Raw genomic sequence first — 19269 nt, 5'->3', positions numbered from 1 at the left:
ATTTATTTCAGAACCCCCTTCCCCTCCCCCATTTCTGAAGAACGGTCTAGGCCCGAAACGTCAGCCTTCCTGCTCCTCTGATGCTGCTTGGCCTGCTGTGTTCATCCAGCTCTACATCTTGTTATCTCTGTTATTAAATGAGACTTAGTTTGGAGGTGGGTAGATATCACAAGGAGTCCATGTCCTTTGAAGCAAGACCTGGACAATAACCAGGTTTGGGCTATTTAATCTTATTCACGCACGGGATATGGGTGTCGCTGGCTGGGCCATAATTTATTGCCTACTCCTAGATGCCCTTGAGAGCTGCTTTCTTGAGTGCTACTATCCATGTGCTTTGATGCACCCTCCACGCTATTAGGGAGTGAATTCCAAGATGCTGACCCAACTCCACTGAAGAAACAGCAATATACTTCGCAGTCAGGAGGATGAATGTTTTGGAGGGGAACTTGCACATGGTGCTGTTCCCACTTATCTGCAGCCCTTGTTCTTCAAGATCAAAGGGGCTGTGGTTTTAGAAGGTGCTGACTAAGGATCTTTGGTGAATTTCTGCAGCACACTGCAGATAGTACACAGTGCTGCTATTCACCATCGATGGTGGAGGAAGTGGATGTGGTGCCAATCATGATGGTTACTTTGTCCTGATTGGTGTCAAGCTTCAAATGTTGTTGCAGCTGCACCCCATACAGGCAAGTGGGGAGTATACCACCACACTCCTGACTTGTGCCAGGTGGCTGGTGTTCAGATTTTGGGGAGTCAGGTGGTGTGTTACTTGTTACAGGATTCCCAGCCTCTGACCCTTGTAGCCACTGTACTCATATGGTGAATCCAGGAAAGTTTCTGATCAATGCTAACCCCCAAGATGTTCATAGTGAAGGCACAGTGATGCTAATGCCATTGAACGTCAAGAACTAGTGGTTAGACTGTCTCTTATTAGAGATAGTCATTGCCTGGGATTTGTGTGGTGTGAACGTTACTTGCCACTTGTCAGCGCAAACCTCTGTATTGCTGCATTCCAACACAGATTGCTTCAGTATCGGAGGAGATGCAAATGCTGCTGAACAATTTGCAATCAGCAAAGCTCCCTACATCTGACATCTGATCTTATGACGACGATTGGGACTCTGACATTACCCTGACAAACTCCTGCAGAGATGCCCTGAAGCTGAGATGACTGACATCCAACAATCACAATCGTCTTCCTTTGTACCAGGTAAAATTCCAATAAGTTTTCCCCGATTCCAGTTTAGCTAGGGTTCCTTGATGCCACACTCAGTCAAATGCTGCCTTGATGTCAAGGGCTGTCACTCTCACCTCCCCATTGCAATTCAGCTGTTTTGACCATGTTTGAACCAAGGCTGTAATAAGGTCAGGAATGGAGTCACTCTGGTGGAACTCAAACTCTGTCAGTGAGCATATTATTGCTGGTTGCTCTTCAGCATATATCAAGTGACACTTAATATAACTGTATTGTGGTTAGATCAATAGGTGTAAGCTCGAATTGTTTCACTCTGCAAACAAATGCACGACTAACTAAAGATCGGTTTCAGTACCAAACACCAACTTTCTTTCTATAACTATAACAATCAAGCTCGAGGTCGCCTTTGTCCTCCAGGATGGTCTGAACTGATATGGCATTAGTAATATATAACAGTAGTAAACACAAGCTATGAGCAACTCCAGTCCACAATGCCAACCTTGCACTCACACAACAATCTTTTCTAAACTATTCTCTCCTTCTGCTTCTGAACACCACACTGCACCCCAAGTCAGGAGAACGCCAATAAAACCTTATTTAAAGATAAAATAAATTTAAAATATTCTGCTTATTTTCACCAAATTCAATGCACCAAATTTTTAGGCGTCCTTCTTTTAAAAAGACTACATAATAAAAAGGAGCGTAATTACTCTACATTAGTTTTCTTAGAGTAAGAAATAGAACTTTCTTTATTTCACAGTTTAAATTAAAAAAAATGCCTATTTGGTTAAGTACATAGAAGTTCTTACGTCACTCCTGGATGAATACTGGGTACCAACTCCATTTCAGACAACAAGCCAGTCCAGTGAGACTGTTGCGGAAAATCAACAATAACATCTTTCCCATTGGCACTGAATGCTGCAAGAATAAAAATGCCATCACACATTGAAATCCTGAGGAGTTGCCAAACAGTAACATTCATTCAACAAAACAGACTTAGATCACATATTCATTTCTTCTTGCTTTTTGTCACAAGCGACAACAGCAACAAACTATATTCCATAACTGGCTCATTAGCTCCATTAAAATTGCAAAGTGCCATTCAAACACACTAGGCCTCTCTTTCCCATGTTATATACAGCAAGCTTACATCTTAAATAAGATGGACACAAACATAATGGACAAGAAACTCATTCGGCTAAGTATCAATAGACCCATGTATTATTCCAGTCCAATCTTAGCATTCCGTTAGTAATTAAAATAGCACACTCTACAATAAAACTGTTACATAGAATTAGGAGGTAGAGTTCCTGGTTTCCAAATCACAAGTGAATTGTATCACTGAAAAGATGTGGAATAAATGAAAAATTCCAAAATAAGCAATTTGATTGGATAATCTACACAGTTTAGACTTCCAGTATTATTTTTTGGTAAACCACTCAGAATCATAGAATCCCTACAGTGTGAAAACATGTACAAAGAACACAATCCTCAGCAAACTAATAAGGAATGAGCTTTAAAAGTGTGATTTGCAGTTTACAGTTCAAGTGGATAAAAGTGTTGAGAAATTTGTAAAATGACTGATTTACTGATCTACTGTTATGTTAGAAACAGAAGTAAGAGTAATATATTACAAAGTGGGGGTGCAGGACCTATTCCCCTTTATGATGCCACGCACCAACATTTAATCATCTTGCATGACTCACTGCAAATCTACATTTAGTTTTTGCAGGTTATGTGGTAGTAGCTTTCCATATTTTGAATCAAAACTGAAGCAGGAGAGAATACAAGCATGACTTGTTTACCTTTGACAACTCCCACACTTCTATGGGTAACTGAGCCCCACTTGTACTTTGGAGTGGTAATGGAAGCCTTAACTCGTACTTTATCAGCAATCTTTATATGGGAAGTAGAATTCTGTGGTGGGAAGCCTGATGCAAAAATAAAAGTCATGAAAATTGAACAGATCCAGTGCTGCACTTCAAAAGGTAGCAACAACCATAACTACAACTAGTATTAATGTTTCTGATAAATAAACCATGCACCTACCCAACAGCTCAACATGGATGTATCGGACCCAGTAAGTGCCACCTTTTTGCTGCCAGTCACACTGCACATTTAAATCATGCAATCCATCTCGATCCAGTTTGATTACTTTTCCCATATCTCCCTCACAAACCTCTTCATAAGTTCTGCAACATCGGACCATCATTCCCACCTGCATGGCACAATACAGCTCAATAAGTATAGACATACTTAGTGCAATAAATATCAAAAATGTTCATTACATAAAACACAAAGATGTACATGCAGTAAAACAGCTGGTTAGAAATCTAATTCTGACCAAGAAGCAAGAATAACTAGGTAAGCATGTTATTAATTAATGGGCCAGCACTTAGCACAGACAAAACAAAAAGGAAAAAACAATAACTTAATCACATTAAAGGCAACTTGGAAACAAAGATGGCACCATCACACCAAGGCAAAAAAACATGACAACCAAAGGAGAGATACTGGAGCCCATAAGACCCGAAGCATGCAACTAAAAATATGGCAAAAATCCTTGTCACAGGAATATCACTGGACATCAGCAGCAAACAACAGTTATGTCAAAAACAAAGAAATTTGTGCTAACCGAAAGACAAAGAAATCAACATAACATTTTAGTGATAAAATAATCCATTATTAAAGGTTTAAGATTAAAAAAAGAATAAGAATGAGGTAAAATAAACCTTCATACAGCTATAACATTACAAAAATTTGACTAGACAAAAGTTCACGAAGTGTTAAATGATACACCATCACATAAAAGTGGCAGGACCCTATACAGAGGGCTGGCACCCAATTTTACAAAACAAGGAGATTAGAACAAAATAAAAATACGATTCTTTGACAGAATTTTTGAGAAATATTAGGAACTGTCAGATAATATTCGGCAAAAGATATTGTGTGTCACTGGGAGAAGCACACAGAGGATTTTACGGTAAAACTATTTTAAATATTGATGGATGTTCTATTCTTAGATGTTCGTATATATTCTTAGGCATTATTCAACAGTTACAAATAAAATCAAACTGGATTCTATTAGCTTTGATATTACAAATTTAGATAGACTTTTAGCACAGCTTTTTACTTATCCACTAAAACTGTGCTGCTTAATTTCTAAAAAAGTTGCAAAATTAATAAATAGTCTAATTTAAAAGGTTTTGTTGTTACAATTGAAATAAACCCCGATACTTTAATGTACTCGAGCAGGGGCAAGTATATATTCTGGAGAGAGAAATCCTGAATGCTTAAAATCTGGGGCATTTTTTGAATAGTTGCAGTTTATTAAAATTTAGCAAGCTGTTTAGAAGGAGGTATAATCCTCACGTAGTTTCTTCTCCATGAGATGGTTATATCAATCTTACAGACCCAAGATTAAGCACTTATGGCATTGAATGGCTTGAATTCAGTGGAAGGAATTTATCATGGAAATATTCCTGACCTAACTTTTGTCTAATTAAGAGTTAAAAGCTATAAATCACTTCAGATGATCCATACCTGAATATTCTCCCTTACATACACAGCATAATCATCATTACTCAGGAAATCTGCACGTTTCTTATAGGTTTGGCTTTCAGTCACCACAGCAGCCCAAGGCTACAAAATCAAGAACAGCATGTTATTATAATTTGAGTCAGAACTCAAATGACTACAATGTTATTAAAATCTGCTAAGTACATCCTGTTTTAACCACAAAGTACATTAGGTAGAGTTGCTTGAGGGCCAATCACAGCGTAAGCAGCTTCAGTCTCTTCAACTTCTTCCAGAATCTCTTCATCCGAGTACTCCGATAAAGTGCTCTCCGCATCAGAAAGTTCTGCAATCTGCACATCAGGGTGATCTAGCAGCCAACCAACCAATGCTTCCACACCTTTGAAATAAAATTTGAGACAAAAATAGACAGTAAACTGTTACTAGTGCAATCAGATTTGATTTTTATTGTGCATTTGTTGCAACACCTGAGAATTGGGAGTCAATCCTTCAGCTTTGTCTCCTTTGATCAAATTCTACCCACGTGCTAAGGTTGCTGTTTCCTTGACTCAAGCCAAATCAACTTTAAACAAAAATTAGTTTGCATGTTAATCAGGAAATCTGCACATTTCAAACAGGTTTGGCAGAGAGTCACCACAGGATTCAAAGGGTACAACATTAAAAACAGAACACAATTGTGATGATTTGATCACGAGTGCCCAAGTGACGTCAGTGTTATGCAGACCCGCTTTGTACTTCTTACTTGAAAGTACAATATGCAAAACCTGATTCAGGTAAGACATAAACAATTGATTTGAAACAAATTCCCCAATTTTCAAATGTACCTCAGCAAACCCTTCTTCAACGTAGCACTTTTAACTTACTCTCCTGAAACTTTACTCTTTAATCATTCACGGGATGAGGGCGTCGCTGGCTAGGCAGCAATTATTGCCCATCCCTAGTTGCCTAGAGGGCAGTTAAGAGTCAATCACATTGCTGTGGGTCTGGAGTCACATGCAGGCCAGGCCAGGCCAGGCCAGGTGAGGATGGCAGTTTCCTTCCCTAAAGGACGTGAGTGAACCAGCTGGGTTTTTTCCAACAATCAACAATGGATTTACAGTCATCATTAGATTCCAAGTTCCAGATGTTTACTGAATTCAAATTCCACCATCTGCCATGGTGGGATTTGAACTCAGGTCCCCAGAATGTTATCTGGGTCTCTGGATTAACAGCCCTTTCTTTACTTAGCTCCTGCATTTAAGAAAAATCACCAGAATGCAAAAAGATGTGCAAGTACTTTCTCTTGTCAGAATGGGCTTATTAATATTGTTTCATTTTACCTGGCAATCCTGTAGCATTTCCAGAGCCTCCTGTAAGCGATTTTAGTGCAAATTCAATATTTTTCCGTCCAAAGCCCATTTCCATTAGTTGAGCTACAATGGGTAAAGGTGGAGGGGGAGAAGGCTTGCGCTTCTTGTGTTTTAGTGGACGTACAGGCTGCACTGTAACAGGTGTTGTCGCCTCACTTGAGCTGCTGTCATCGAATACAGGCGTAGATGGGTGGGTAGACTCCACTGCCAAGAACTGGCAAACAGCAAGGGCTGCTGCCTGAGAAGATAAAAACAAAAGACTGAAATGCTTAACAAAAGGCACATCAAGTAAATGATTCATGAAACTATATCCTTATTCCTTCAAAGTCACTAGATCAAAATCCTGGAACTTCCTTCCTGACAGCATCCTGAGTATACCTCCACCAGATAGACTAACAGTTTAAGAAAGCAGCTCACCATCACATTTACAAAGGAGAAGAATCAGGATAGGAAACAAAAGCTGGTGTTGCCATTTAAAGAAAATCTGGCAGCTGTCATTCATCATGTAACTGGTTTATTTCCCAGGAGAACACAGAATAGGGAAACCGACCAGTGTCAACTTGCTAATCAATCAGCATTGTCTTCTCATATTGTATAAATGTTTAGTTCCCTTTACTTGGTCATTCTAAAATACTCCCCTGATGACAGCAAGACAAAGCATTTAATAAAAAAAGTGTTTCTTTTCCTCAATACTCAAAACAAAACAAAAAATGATTCTCTCATGCCTCCACTGGAGTCAAACAGTACACGCTCATCAGGTGCTCTGACTGACATGGAACTTTACAGCTTTCTGGACTCAACACCAAGGTCAACTGTTTCAAATCAGAACCTCTGCCTAATTTTTTGTGTTTGCTTGTTGTCATGTTCTTTTTCACCCATTCATTCCACTCACGTCCTTTTCTTTGCATTTGCGCAATCATTATCCTGCTATTCACATCTCATCTAGACACATCTTTAATTCCTTGTTAAATTAGTCTCATTTATCACTTTTTTGAGCAAATCGTCAAACCTTTTGTCATTTAATCTTTCCTGTCTTCTACTCTAACAAACATCATCCCTTTTGCTCTTCTTCCCAGCATCCACACCTTGCCAATTTTACTTGTTTAAAACCTATTACATTTCTAACTCTTACAAGTTCTGACGAAAGGATACAATTCTGAAACATTGAGTCAATTTCTGATAAGACTCAGCCCAATGTCAATTTGAGGAGTTTCTCTCCACAAGCCTTAGCAAGCTTTCCCAGGTTATCTTTCCAAACCTATGTACCACCCCCCCCCATGGTGCCCCACTTGCAGTATTTTCCCACTCGTCAGAAGTGGACTCCTGGCCACTGCCGGCACCTCCTGAGATTCTTGGCACTGACACCACCTTCAAAGCCAAGCAATGCATCTGGTCACATACTGGCAGCTCACAAATTACCTTGTACAGTTAATTTTATTCACTCCAGGTATGTCAGACAGAGGGTAACGAGTACCTAATTTAGCTGAATCCAAAGGCTCTGCTGGACATGATTGTACACGGTCCCTGCCCAGAGATGTTGGTGACTAATGGAGGCCTGAAGGACAAAGTGGTGAGAATGTGGCGCTTGCATCCTTACCCCAAAATAATCTGTTACAGCTACATCCATCCTATTTTGTTTGCATTCATTGGGCCTACTTACACCGAATAACGATGCAAGTCACATTCCTCAGAGCTAAGTTGGCAGTACAATCCCTCTGATTCTTGGTTCAAGTCCCACTCTAGGTCTGGGAACCATCAAGGCTGACACTCCAGTACAACTATCTTTCAGAAAAGACATTAAATCACGATTCCCGCTGCCTCTGCTTCGGTAGGTATAAAAGATCCCATGGTACTATTTCAAAGAAGAACTAAAGGAGCTTTCTCAAGTCCAAGCCAATATTCCTCAATCAATATCACAAAATCCAATTAATTGATCTACATCACCTTGCAGTGGGAGTTTGCTGTCTGCAGACTGGTCGCCACATTTCTAAGTTACAATAGTGGCTATCAGTCAAAAAACACGTGACTGGCTGAGAGTGTTTTGAGATGTCCAGTGGTCATGAAAAAAGTGTTATATGAATGCCAGTCTTTTATTCTTTCGTAAATGCCAGAAAGTTTTTGGTGTAAACGGCTCTCTGTAGCTTAGCAACCCATTAACCAATTAATCCCAGCTGAGGAAACTCCATGTTTAGAAACACTGGGAACAGGAAAAGCTACTAGATCCAAATGGGGCAATGTTTTCATGGATCAAGCTAGACTTGCCAGAACATTGTAAAGCCTTTTCACCCTCTGTAATCTTGGCTTTTATGCTACCTATCTGCTTTGGTATTATTCCGAAAGTACAAACAAATTGAATGGAAACATTTGTTTCTCCAAGACTGAAGGCTTGATAATAATATTCTGCCAGCAAAGAGTTGATAGTGGTTCCAAAATGTGGGACAATAGGGAACACAGACCAATTATTTACAAGCGTTTATCAAGCTGGAGAGAGGTCTTGATGTACTTTTCCCAAGATTCTTTCACGAAACACACTCATTTCTCACAAATAACCTGAATGAGCAGCAGCAAACAACAAACAGGCAGAGTCTTATAACATTTCAACTGAGAGTCAGCATGACATGTTTCCAATTGATATGCAATGAATATCACCTCTTAGCAAAGACATTTTCCTTCTGCTGACTCAAACTTTCTACACTCAGCCCTTGAATTTTTAAGGTGGCATCTAAATGTACAGCAGCTGTGTAGAACCCAGGTAACAATACAGTCAAGGAATCTCGGGTGCAAGTCTGGATTAGGAGGTTGAGTGGGCCTCACATGCTTCAAAAGCAGGAGAAAATCACTTCACATCTAGTAAATAGTTCAGCAGTGTCCTCAGCTCACTTACACAATGATACTGGCTTCATTTTAAAATAAACTCACTGAACCTCATACGTGAAAACAAATTCAGATTTTTGTTTGTTTGGAAAAGTTTCAGAAGTCAAACCTCAAGTTCCTGTCTATCAAATACAGCTTTCACTGGTGATGGTTGGGTAGCTGCACTCAGCAGTTGCTGGAGTAAGATCAAAGGGGGCTGTGGTCCCTCAGGTGAAAAGTCAGCAGTGTCTGGAGAGGAAACTGCAGCATCCTCTGAAATGAAGAGATAAAACAGTAAATTACAAATAATTACTAATAAGAATGTCAAGTCCCAGAAAACATGCATCATATAATCCACTGATGCTTCTTTAGAAGCCAGCAGCAGTAATGGTGCTTCTGTCACTTAACCATTCAAATATATAGTCTCTGATCTCAGCAACGTGATTCTGCTGCAAAGACAGCGGAGCAGGATTTAACACTGCAAATGTCAGGACCTGGTTTACAGACTTCAGTGCCCTGATATCAGGTTTAAAAAAAAGCACTGGCATCATTTAAAGGAGGGTCCAGACCTGAAGCGTCACCTTTCCTGCTCCTCTGATGCTGCCTGGCCTGCTGTGTTCATCCAGCTCTAGACCTTGTTATCTCAGATTCCAGCATCGGCAGTTCCTACTATCTCACTGGCATCATCTGTTGCGTTGAAAAATGATGAGTGACGGTTTCACTGGGGCGTGCAGCCAGAATCCAGCTGCACAATGGAAGAGCAGAGAGAGGGAAGGAGGACAATAGCAGGAGGGAGATTCAATAGGAGTACAGACAGGTGTTTCTGTGGCAGTAGACTTCACCCAGGCCAAAGTCAAGAATGTCACTGAACAGCCGCATGCCATTCTGAAGGGGAAGACAAACAGTCAGAGATTGAGGTTCACAACGGGGCTAATGACACTGGTAGGAGAGTAGTATGGAGCTCTAAGGCTTTTGTCCAGGCCTTGCATGGCAGAAAATTTGGCAAATTAGATCCAAAATTGCCTTAGTGGCAGGAAGCAAACAGTAATGTGCTTGTGACAGGAAGCCTGTGTCCAGTGGCATATCAGAGTCTGGTACTCGGCTCCTTGCTGCTTTTAAGTGTATATTAATGATCTAAACAAGGAGGTATGATCAGTAAGTTCACAGATGACACAAAACTGATGGCATGGTAAATAGCAAGGAGGCAAGCTCCAGGCAACAGGATGATATAGGCTGGCTGATCAGTGGTAAATGGAATTTAATCCTGAAAAGGTGTGAGGTGATATAGTTTGGGAGGACCAATAAGGCAACAGAGTACAAGTTGAATGGTGGGGCCTTAAGAAGCAGAGAGGATCAAAGGTACTTTGGTCAGCATATACATAGATCTTTGAAGGCAACAAGAAGGGTACATAATGTGGTTAAGAAGGCACATGGGATACTTGCCTTTATTAGTCAAGCCAGTAAATAAAATAGCAACAATGTTATGATGAATCTCTGTATATCGTTATTTAGGCTATAGCTGAGTACTGTCTGGTCACCATGAATTAGGAAGGACATCATTGCACTCCGTAGTGCAGAAGAGATTCACCAGGATGTTGCCTAAGCGATTCAGCTATAAAGAGAGACAAGATTGGTGAGGGATGTTTCCTTTACAATGGAGACAGTGAAGTAGGATCTGATTGAGGCATACAAAGTCTGAGGAGCACTGATACGGTAGAGAGATAGTGAGAACACAGATAGAGAGAACCCTTTCCCCTTTGTCAAGGGGTCAATAACCAGGGACACAGCTACAAAGGTAAGGAGCAGGAAGTTTAGAACAGATTTAAAGAAACTTTTGCCCCACAGGGTTGTGGGTATTCCAGATATCAGACATCTGGAATTCACTGCCGAAGAAGGGTGGTCAAGTTAGGAACTCAAGACATTTTAAGTAGTATTGAAATGAGCACTGGAACCACCATATGATAAAGACTACAGATCAAGTGCTGGAAAATGGGGTTAGAATAAATGGATATTTGATGATTGGCCTGAACAGAATTGATCAAAGGTTGTCTTTCCATGCTGTAAAAACTGACTCTGAAAATGATAACACAGCTAGATCCTATCTGAAATGTCACAAATTTCAAGAATGCCTTGGCATTTACAATCAAGTTTTGAGAACTCCCATTTTGAGCAAAGACATATGCTCACTCATACGATGCTGATTATAGCTGTAGGGGCTCCCTGACTTACGAAGGTCCAACTTACAAACATTCGTGTTTATGAGTGAGATCTCCCCATACTGTTGGTTTTAAGGATCCAATATGCAAACGTTCACTCATACTTGCAAGCAAATATTTTATGTTGTACTATACTGTATTCTGACTTACATACAAATCAACTTATGAACACGTTCAGGAACTAAACTTATTTGTAACCCAGGGACTACCTGCACTAAGAACTAAAATTTCAAGAATTAGGTTAAAAGATTGTTCCTGTAATAATAAAACCCAAACAGTACTCCTTGTCTTGAGTGTGCATTTCAAAAGCAATTGAAATTAATTTACTGCAAGTTTGTATATAATTCCATTACTCCAGCACTGATGCTCAGTAACAGCAGTGTGTGCTATGTACAAGATGCACTACAAATTCAAAGATCCTCCACACCTTAGAAACTCACTACCACTGCCATTTAGAAAGACAAGGACAGCAGATACATGGACCATCTCCTGCAACTTCCCCTCCAAGCCACTCACCATCCTGACTTGGAAATATAGCTCTGCTCCTTCACTGTCAACATCCTGGAATTCCCTCCTTAACAGTATTGTGGAACTACCTACAGGACACGGATTGCAGCAGTTCAAGATGGCGGTTCATCACCCTCTTTCTTTTATGCTTCTCCCATGAGATTACATGGCAGTGCATACAACCATCAGAGTGAGGTACTATACTGAGCCAATTCCACTGTGAAGGATTAGATTTCATTGGAGTTTTCACATTCATTTGAACAGTCAGACAAGACATAAAGGGCATTTTACTGACTTATACCTGTGGAAAGTGGTCCTGTTTCAAATACAGCTGGTTGTGAAAGAATCTGTCTCAATTTATCCTGGTGCATGAGCAAGGCTCGGGCTGCCTTCAGTATGTACAATCTCAGCTGCTGACATCTTAACAAGTGTAAATCCACTTGATCTGATTGGAGGGAAGGAAGGAAAACGTACATTTATATTAATGTAAGAATACAGTTTCACTACAAAAGCCACCAACCTTGGAATTACATTTTGAAAAATGGAAGAAAGCAAATTTGATTGGGAAATAGTTACCTATAATGTTCTGGTTGTGCTATGAAAACGTCTCATGTTAAAAAACATATCTAAATGATGCACAAGCATTTTAAATATCACATACTCAGGTCCTGTGCAGTACAGGGAGAAATTCTAAGCGGATTCAATCTTCAACGTTATGAGAGGAGAACATTCAAGTCAAAAGTGCACAAAGGTGGTGTTGTCTTGTTAGTTCAGTCCAGTTTCAGAAGCAATTATACTGAAAACTAATGCAAACTTACATTTTAATGTACAGTACACTTTAATTACTGATTCAGAAATCACAACTGAAGAACAACCAAAAACTAAATTACTGAGCAACTTTAATAGCATTTACTCTACTTGTATATTTTCACACATCTTGTGCATAGTTTTCTAACTAAGCTCCTTGTAGCTTCCAGGTGGAATGAGTGTAATAATGATCTGAAGTGGTAGAAAAAACCTTTACCAGGATGCAAAACACTTCAGAGGGTGGGCAAATTAACCCAGGAAACTTTAATCGCAGAGGAGATGAATCAAAGAAAAGTCACCCCTGTAAGCAGAAGGCTAATAGACTCAGTGGTGAAGGAGTCAACGGGGAGGAAGAAACCTTTTCACAGGAGCTGGGGTTCTTGCACTAGATCAACGCTCATAGGTCACTATGAGCCACAACAGGCTCCACCAGCTCCTACATCACTCAGGTACAGCACATTGCCTGGCCCAGCACATCTATTTTAATTAGTTAGTTCTTAATTTGATTTTCTAAAAGTTTTGTCCTGTTTTGCACCCTTTGACAAAGGCATTCAAATAAGAATTCCCTGTAAATCAGGGTGGAATCTCTAACATTAGGCTGCATAGATTCAAGAGCTAAAATGTGGAGAAAAACGTAGTGGATACTACTGAAATGAACACGGTGTGTCAATTGTCAAATTGAGATCCGAGATCCAGTTATAAAGGTAGTAAATGGCTGGTTTCAACTGTATATTTGCAACGAAAATGCATAGCTGTGACAAGACCAGCCTGTACAAGGTAGGGTCAGGGAATGGCCCCTTATGTTTAGAGATGTGTCAGCGACTTTGAAAGAAATGCTTGTTAATTGATATCTGTGGTCTTGTGCCAAGTTAAATACTATGGTGCCTGGTAAATGAATGTTTTCCTTGAACATTATGCCTTTAAGTTTAAAGGAGGGCTGATAGTTATTGAAGAAATCTTCTAATTCTACTTCTGAGTGCAACTACGTCAATAAAAGATGTAGGTGGTATTGTTGCTACATGAATGTATCATAAAATGAATGAGTCAGTGAGATAATAAATGGAACCCTTAAAATCCAAAAAGTAGCCCCACTGAAAATCTTATCAAGAAATTTTTCTTTTTTGAAAAGTGCTCTTTGGTCTCTATTCGATTTCAAAACAAAAACTGAAGTTCATATTTTAATTACCTGTGAGGCTTTGGCTGGATTTCTTCATTTTGTGCTTTTCAAGTTTGCTCCCCGCTAGATTCACCAACTGAGCCCAGACTGACAGCATTAGGTCAGCAAATGGCAAGTTGTTAATACTGAAGGAAGTCATTGGAAGCTGAAATTAAACATAAAACCATTATAAGGATTTAGATTATGGATTGAACAATCAGGCAAAATGCTGTTGGTCTGCCGATATGTTTGGGCAGGGACAAGAGCTTAGCAATCATATAATCACCTACCGGTTGTAACTCACTCAAAGGACAAACTCTGTACATTCGCATATCATGGAACTGTACTGTAATTTTTCCCTTGGGGGTAATACGGGCCACTGTCCCCTCTCCGAACTCTTCATGTGTCACCTGACCACCCAACCTCAGGCGTCCATCTACTCCACCAATCACAGCCAGTACTGCCATCAATCCACTAATCTCTGGATTATCTGAATCTGGGAAGCAATCTTCCAAGACGGTCTGCAAGGATAAAAAAAGGGAGATGATGATTTTAGGCACACAAAGATATTCTGCTGTTTAATATAAAAATTCATCCAAACATTCTCAAGCTCAATCACAATGGCCTTAAGTATAAACAATTGCCAGGCATTGAGTCAGCCAACAAGTAAACCCCTTTGCAATCCATGTTAGTCCCAGCCACAGAATCCAGTGCAAGCAATACCTGGTTTGAAAAGTCCTCAAAATAAACATGCAAAATAAAAAAAACAGCACACAGATTTCACACTTCTTCCAACTAAACAGCAACTAACTGGCATCAATGTGGCCTTCTACAGGAAAACGTTTCAAAGATCTTCACATTGAAGAAATTTCAGAAAGTATTGAGGGGAAATCATAGCAACATAAGATTGAAACAAATGAATCAGAACAAGACTGGCACCATACAGAAACTTATGGAGTTATAATAAGGTGACAGAAGTCAGAACTGTGGAAATCTTGATCTCATTCTTCAAATATGACAAGCAATTACATCAAAGTATCAAGACAATAGAAACTGAGCAATAAAGTCCCTCAATGCTCAAGTAAAAGCTGTGGGAGGCAACTACTTTTTTTCAGAGAATATAAATTTCAAAAAAGAAACAAGTCTATTTTTGACAAAATAGATCTTCTGAAAAGAGAAACTATACCACTTCAAATTTAGTTCTCATTCTTAAGCTGCAGAATGAAGTTTGAGCAATTTCCAAACAAATATTAGATCACAAGAATAATCTTGCACATTTTAAAAAGCAAATAAAGCACTACCACATGCGATGGGTAGACCACACTGTCTGCATGCCCAGCACAAGACTCACCAAATAAGTGGTCTACTCTGCAATGGCAAGTGATCAGGAGGACAGCAGAGGAAACACTACAAGGGCCCTCTGAAAGCCTCCCTGAACAAATGCAACATCCCCACAAAGGTGGGGATCTATTTCCCTAGAACAGGAAAACCAGAGAAAAAGCATCTGCGAAGAGGCCAAACACTTGAAGCGTCACTGAGCAGAGTGAGCAGAGGCCAAGCACAAGCTGCCAGAAGTGTGCCGAGAACCCAGAGTGTTCCATCCAGCCACCTCCTCAAACGTCACAAGACCTACTTGTGGCAGAGTCTGCAGCTCCTGAATTGGGCTATTTAACCACAGCAGAATCCAAACTCCCCACTTCCCCATTGGAAGCAAATCATCCTCAACATGAGGGACAGGCAATAAAGAATGCAACATTACACTTACTGCCTCTGGCACTTTATCACTCATGATTTCACTGATGCAATTCAGCTGAGAATTGATGTAGTCATTGATAAGTCCATTCCACTGATTCAGAGTGTGAAGAGTTCGCAACAGTGCAACGATTTCCTCTGCTAGTGTGCTACTGTGGGTGGCAGTCAGAGAAGCTGGAGGTCTAGCTTTTCTTCTTCTCAACATTCCATCTGTAAACACAAGAAGAAGCTGCTTTAATCATACATTTATTTTTAAAACATTATGGACTTGTCAAATAATATGGGAAGAAATATATCTACCAGTCATAAAGGAAGCTCACCTCTTAAGAGTGGAAGGTCACTTGAGCAGGTGCTCAGAAGGCTACCCAAAAAAACAAATAACTTTTCAACAAGGAACTTCATGTCTTTTGACCGCTCATCTCTGTCCCAGGAAGGAAGAACTGCTTGCAGCAAACGCAGCGCTAAGATCTAACACAAATTAAAAAGCAAACATCCATGTTCACAGAAGTATTATAGCAACCCAAACCTGATCAACCTCCCATGTGAAAGGTATTACACACTGCTTTCTATCTTCCATTTAGTTTGAATCCAATTTGCTATCCTTCCCTTATATGCCTTAATCTTTTCCAAAGCTCTGAGTGACTGCCAGCACTTGACGAGAGCACAGCTGAGCTTTAGAGATGGTGCAATGCCAGGAATCCCAGGAGGTCTCGGCAGTGGTCGGTACTTCCACCTGTGGTAAGTGGGAGAACAAGATGCTGGATGCCATAAGGACACAGTACATTGGTAATGGGTTGAGTTTGAGAAAATAGTGAGTCTTTTTTCCACACACTTGGGCTTGCAGAGAAAAATTCTCCATGAAATTTGCCAAAATTGACACTTAGCTATTTTCTGATATAATTTAGTCCCATCACACCAGAGGTGAAAAACGAAAATGCTCCCTTTGTCAATGTTAATATTTTCCTTTGATTAGCATAAATACTGTAATCATGTGACTTGGAAGGGGGAAAATAAAGGATACTTCAGATAAATGCTATGGCAGATTATTTTAACAGTGTCTCAAACACATCTTGCCCTTGGTTTCTTTGAACCAAAAAAAAGTACAACAGAAGTTCTCACCTGTCGCTGCAGAGACACAGCAGTGAATGACTGTTGTCCTTCGACAATTTTGGTCAGCAAGCTGATCCACTGAGATGAACTCAGAGTACTACACATTCGAGGAGTAATTGCTATACTTCTAATGAAACCCAGGGTACACCAGCTCCTGTGTTGCTCTCTGGATACAACTTTGTTTACTGAAGAAACTAGAAACAACATACAAATGTTCATCTCACCAAACAACAGTTTTTTTTTATTTCTACAGTAGCTCAAATGCAAGGGCAACAAGAGTAAAATATTCCAATCAGTTGAACAGAAGTCAGTCACAGGAATAAAACCAGCCATTCCAACATTTCATTACTATCAGCAACAATACATATTCAGTTTGAAGTCAGTGTCCAATAGTTTCTCATGTCAAATAACTTGTTACAAGATTCTTTACATGTAATGTTACTTGGAGGGCTTAAGTTTTGAAAAATTGTGGAAAATCGAACTATTTCAAGCTATGGAGAAACACCTAGAGTGGTTTCTTTGAAGTCAATAATTGAAGTAATTAGTTCACTATGGATATTAGAGATTTTACTTTAGACAAAGTTTCCCGCAAATCACATGACTGTGATAACCATTTGCTTTGCTGCAGGTTCTTGATAGGGCTGTTTTTGAAGACTGATCGGCTTGAAGAGATTCCAGTTTGCTTCAGTTGGAGCAAAACCTGCTAACAGCAACCTGAACTGGAAGAAGGTTTTTGAAGAACAAGCTCTGTCATTTTGGAAAAGGAAGCCCTCTTGTTGAATTCAGGGTGAAACTACTTGCTATTTTGAAAGAGTGACTGAAGAAGCATCAAGATTGTAGTTCTTGAATTAGCCAAGACTTCAAAGACAAACATGCATGACTTGACCACATGCCAGAACATCAGAGTAAGAGTCCGGCACATTTTCAGCTTTATCCTTTTGTCTTTAAAAATAACCCCTTGACATAATAACTTTAAGAAAAAGCCAAAAGAGGCCATCTCTGCAGAGAAATGCATTACTTTCCCTTTTGAAGTGACAGCATGTTTGTGCGCATTTTGGGAACATTTAGAAGGGTAAGCTTTTATACTTCTGTGTTAACCAATTATTGTATCATTATTGAATAAATTGAGTTTTAATTATATACCAATAATTGTGTTAACTAAAAAACCAGGTTGCCAGAGCTTATTTAAAACCTGATGTCGATAAAGTACTTAATTTATTACCTCGATAACTGGATAAACTATTTTTATTTCATGTTGAAGCCATGAAGCAGTGGAACAAGAGCACTGGTGCACTCCTTCAGCCTCAGTGGTAACAAAGTCAATGTCTTAATGACTGAAACTTTCATGCTGCTCAGTAAAATTAAATTTTTACCAACCTCGAAGCATCAGGACATAAAATCTCTCACCCTATTGTAAGGAAGAATGGTCTTAATATGGGGCTAAAATACTTGTATTTAATGACAATCTAAAGGGACAGATTACAGGTGTAAGTTGTAAATAGTGGGATAAGAGTTCTCTCAGCTGCTTCAAAAAGGATCATGATTGGGAGGATTATACTTTTGACAGGGAAATGAGGTTTCATTCAGAATTTCTACACAAGCCCAAAAGTTAGTATGTATTTACTTGATAATCACACTATACCTTCAGTGAGAAATTGCCTGGCTTTAATTTCATTGCAGTAGGCACTGCTGAATAGAAGTCAGGGACTAAAATACAACAACACACCTGCTGTTCTACACCTCTCATATCATTAAAAGAAAAAAAAAACAATTCTGCTCTTCATAACATTAATGTGTTCACCCTCTACTAATGATAAATACCAACGTAATTGTTCTCCAGAACATGGTCACTCGATAAATATTGTTTTAAGGTTTTTCTAAAAAAAGTTCAATTACCAGTTTTATCTGATGCCCCACTCTCCACGAGCATCCTTAAAAGACCACACAAAGTTTTGGTAGCTTCATTCTGGACTAGGTCTGAGTGAATTCCAGCAGAAAGTGACAATGTTTGCAGAAGATTAACTGTCCCCATCAACAGCATCACAGTTGGGTGTGTGTTCTTCTCAATGGGTTCTGCTTCTGTGCACAAAACAGCATCACAAGAAAACTTGATTGGATTGTTAGTTCCTAGATGCAAGAATCTTTTCTTTAAAAATTATTCAAAATGTGAAGGAAGCCCAGGAGGCTGACGATTGAAGAACACCCAGTAAAAGTCCTAAATGGTATGTTGCTTTTATTTTGAGACAGTGCAGGAAAAACTGGAAGACAAATTTACAAGATTATTATCAGAACATGTTCTGATAATAAAGCATTATAAATTAAATATACCTTTCAACTGAATTTTGAAGTCCTCCACTAACACAAAACTCCTTCATTTTCCAATACGCTGAAATTAAACTCGATAATCAACTGTTAAATATGCTTTGAAAATATCACAAGCACAGAAATATTGAAGATAGAAGCGGGAGTAGGCCATTCAACTCCTCAAGCCTGTTCTGCCATTCAGTACAATCATGGCAGATCATCAAGCCCAATACCCTGATGCCACCCTTCCTCCATATTCCTTGATCCATTTAGCCACGAGACTTTTATCTACCTCTTTCTTGAAAACAATGTTTTGGCCTCAACCACTTTCTGCCGTAGTGAATTCCACAGGCTCAGCACCTTCTGGGTGAAGAAATCTCTCCTCTCAGTCCTGAAAGATTCACCCCCTTAAAGTATGCCCCCTGGTTCTGAAATTGCCCACCACCAGGAACATCCTTCTTGCCTCTGACATCTCAGCCCATT

The 19269-nt window shown here is 39.6% G+C and overlaps 1 protein-coding gene across 1 annotated transcript in view; it reads right to left on the bottom strand.

Annotated features, from left to right (window-relative positions):
• The window catches only part of herc2 (HECT and RLD domain containing E3 ubiquitin protein ligase 2), a 231921-nt gene that overhangs the window by 100339 nt on the left and 112313 nt on the right, over nt 1-19269 (bottom strand). Inside the window, exons 37-50 of the mRNA XM_048597893.1 lie at nt 18379-18561; nt 16492-16676; nt 15693-15840; nt 15386-15582; nt 13911-14141; nt 13651-13786; nt 11959-12102; nt 9065-9207; nt 6052-6319; nt 4942-5111; nt 4739-4837; nt 3245-3413; nt 3001-3126; nt 2005-2113 (exon numbers count right to left, since the gene is read on the bottom strand). Coding sequence (XP_048453850.1) covers nt 2005-2113; nt 3001-3126; nt 3245-3413; nt 4739-4837; nt 4942-5111; nt 6052-6319; nt 9065-9207; nt 11959-12102; nt 13651-13786; nt 13911-14141; nt 15386-15582; nt 15693-15840; nt 16492-16676; nt 18379-18561 — 2308 coding nt within the window. The remainder of the gene's footprint in view (nt 1-2004; nt 2114-3000; nt 3127-3244; nt 3414-4738; nt 4838-4941; nt 5112-6051; nt 6320-9064; nt 9208-11958; nt 12103-13650; nt 13787-13910; nt 14142-15385; nt 15583-15692; nt 15841-16491; nt 16677-18378; nt 18562-19269) is intronic.

Source organism: Rhincodon typus, chromosome 6 (assembly GCF_021869965.1).
Source record: "Rhincodon typus isolate 14 chromosome 6, sRhiTyp1.1, whole genome shotgun sequence".
Taxonomy (NCBI): domain Eukaryota; kingdom Metazoa; phylum Chordata; class Chondrichthyes; order Orectolobiformes; family Rhincodontidae; genus Rhincodon; species Rhincodon typus.
The sequence above is the reverse complement of the archived record's forward strand: the minus strand, read 5'-3'. Positions and strand labels throughout refer to the sequence as shown.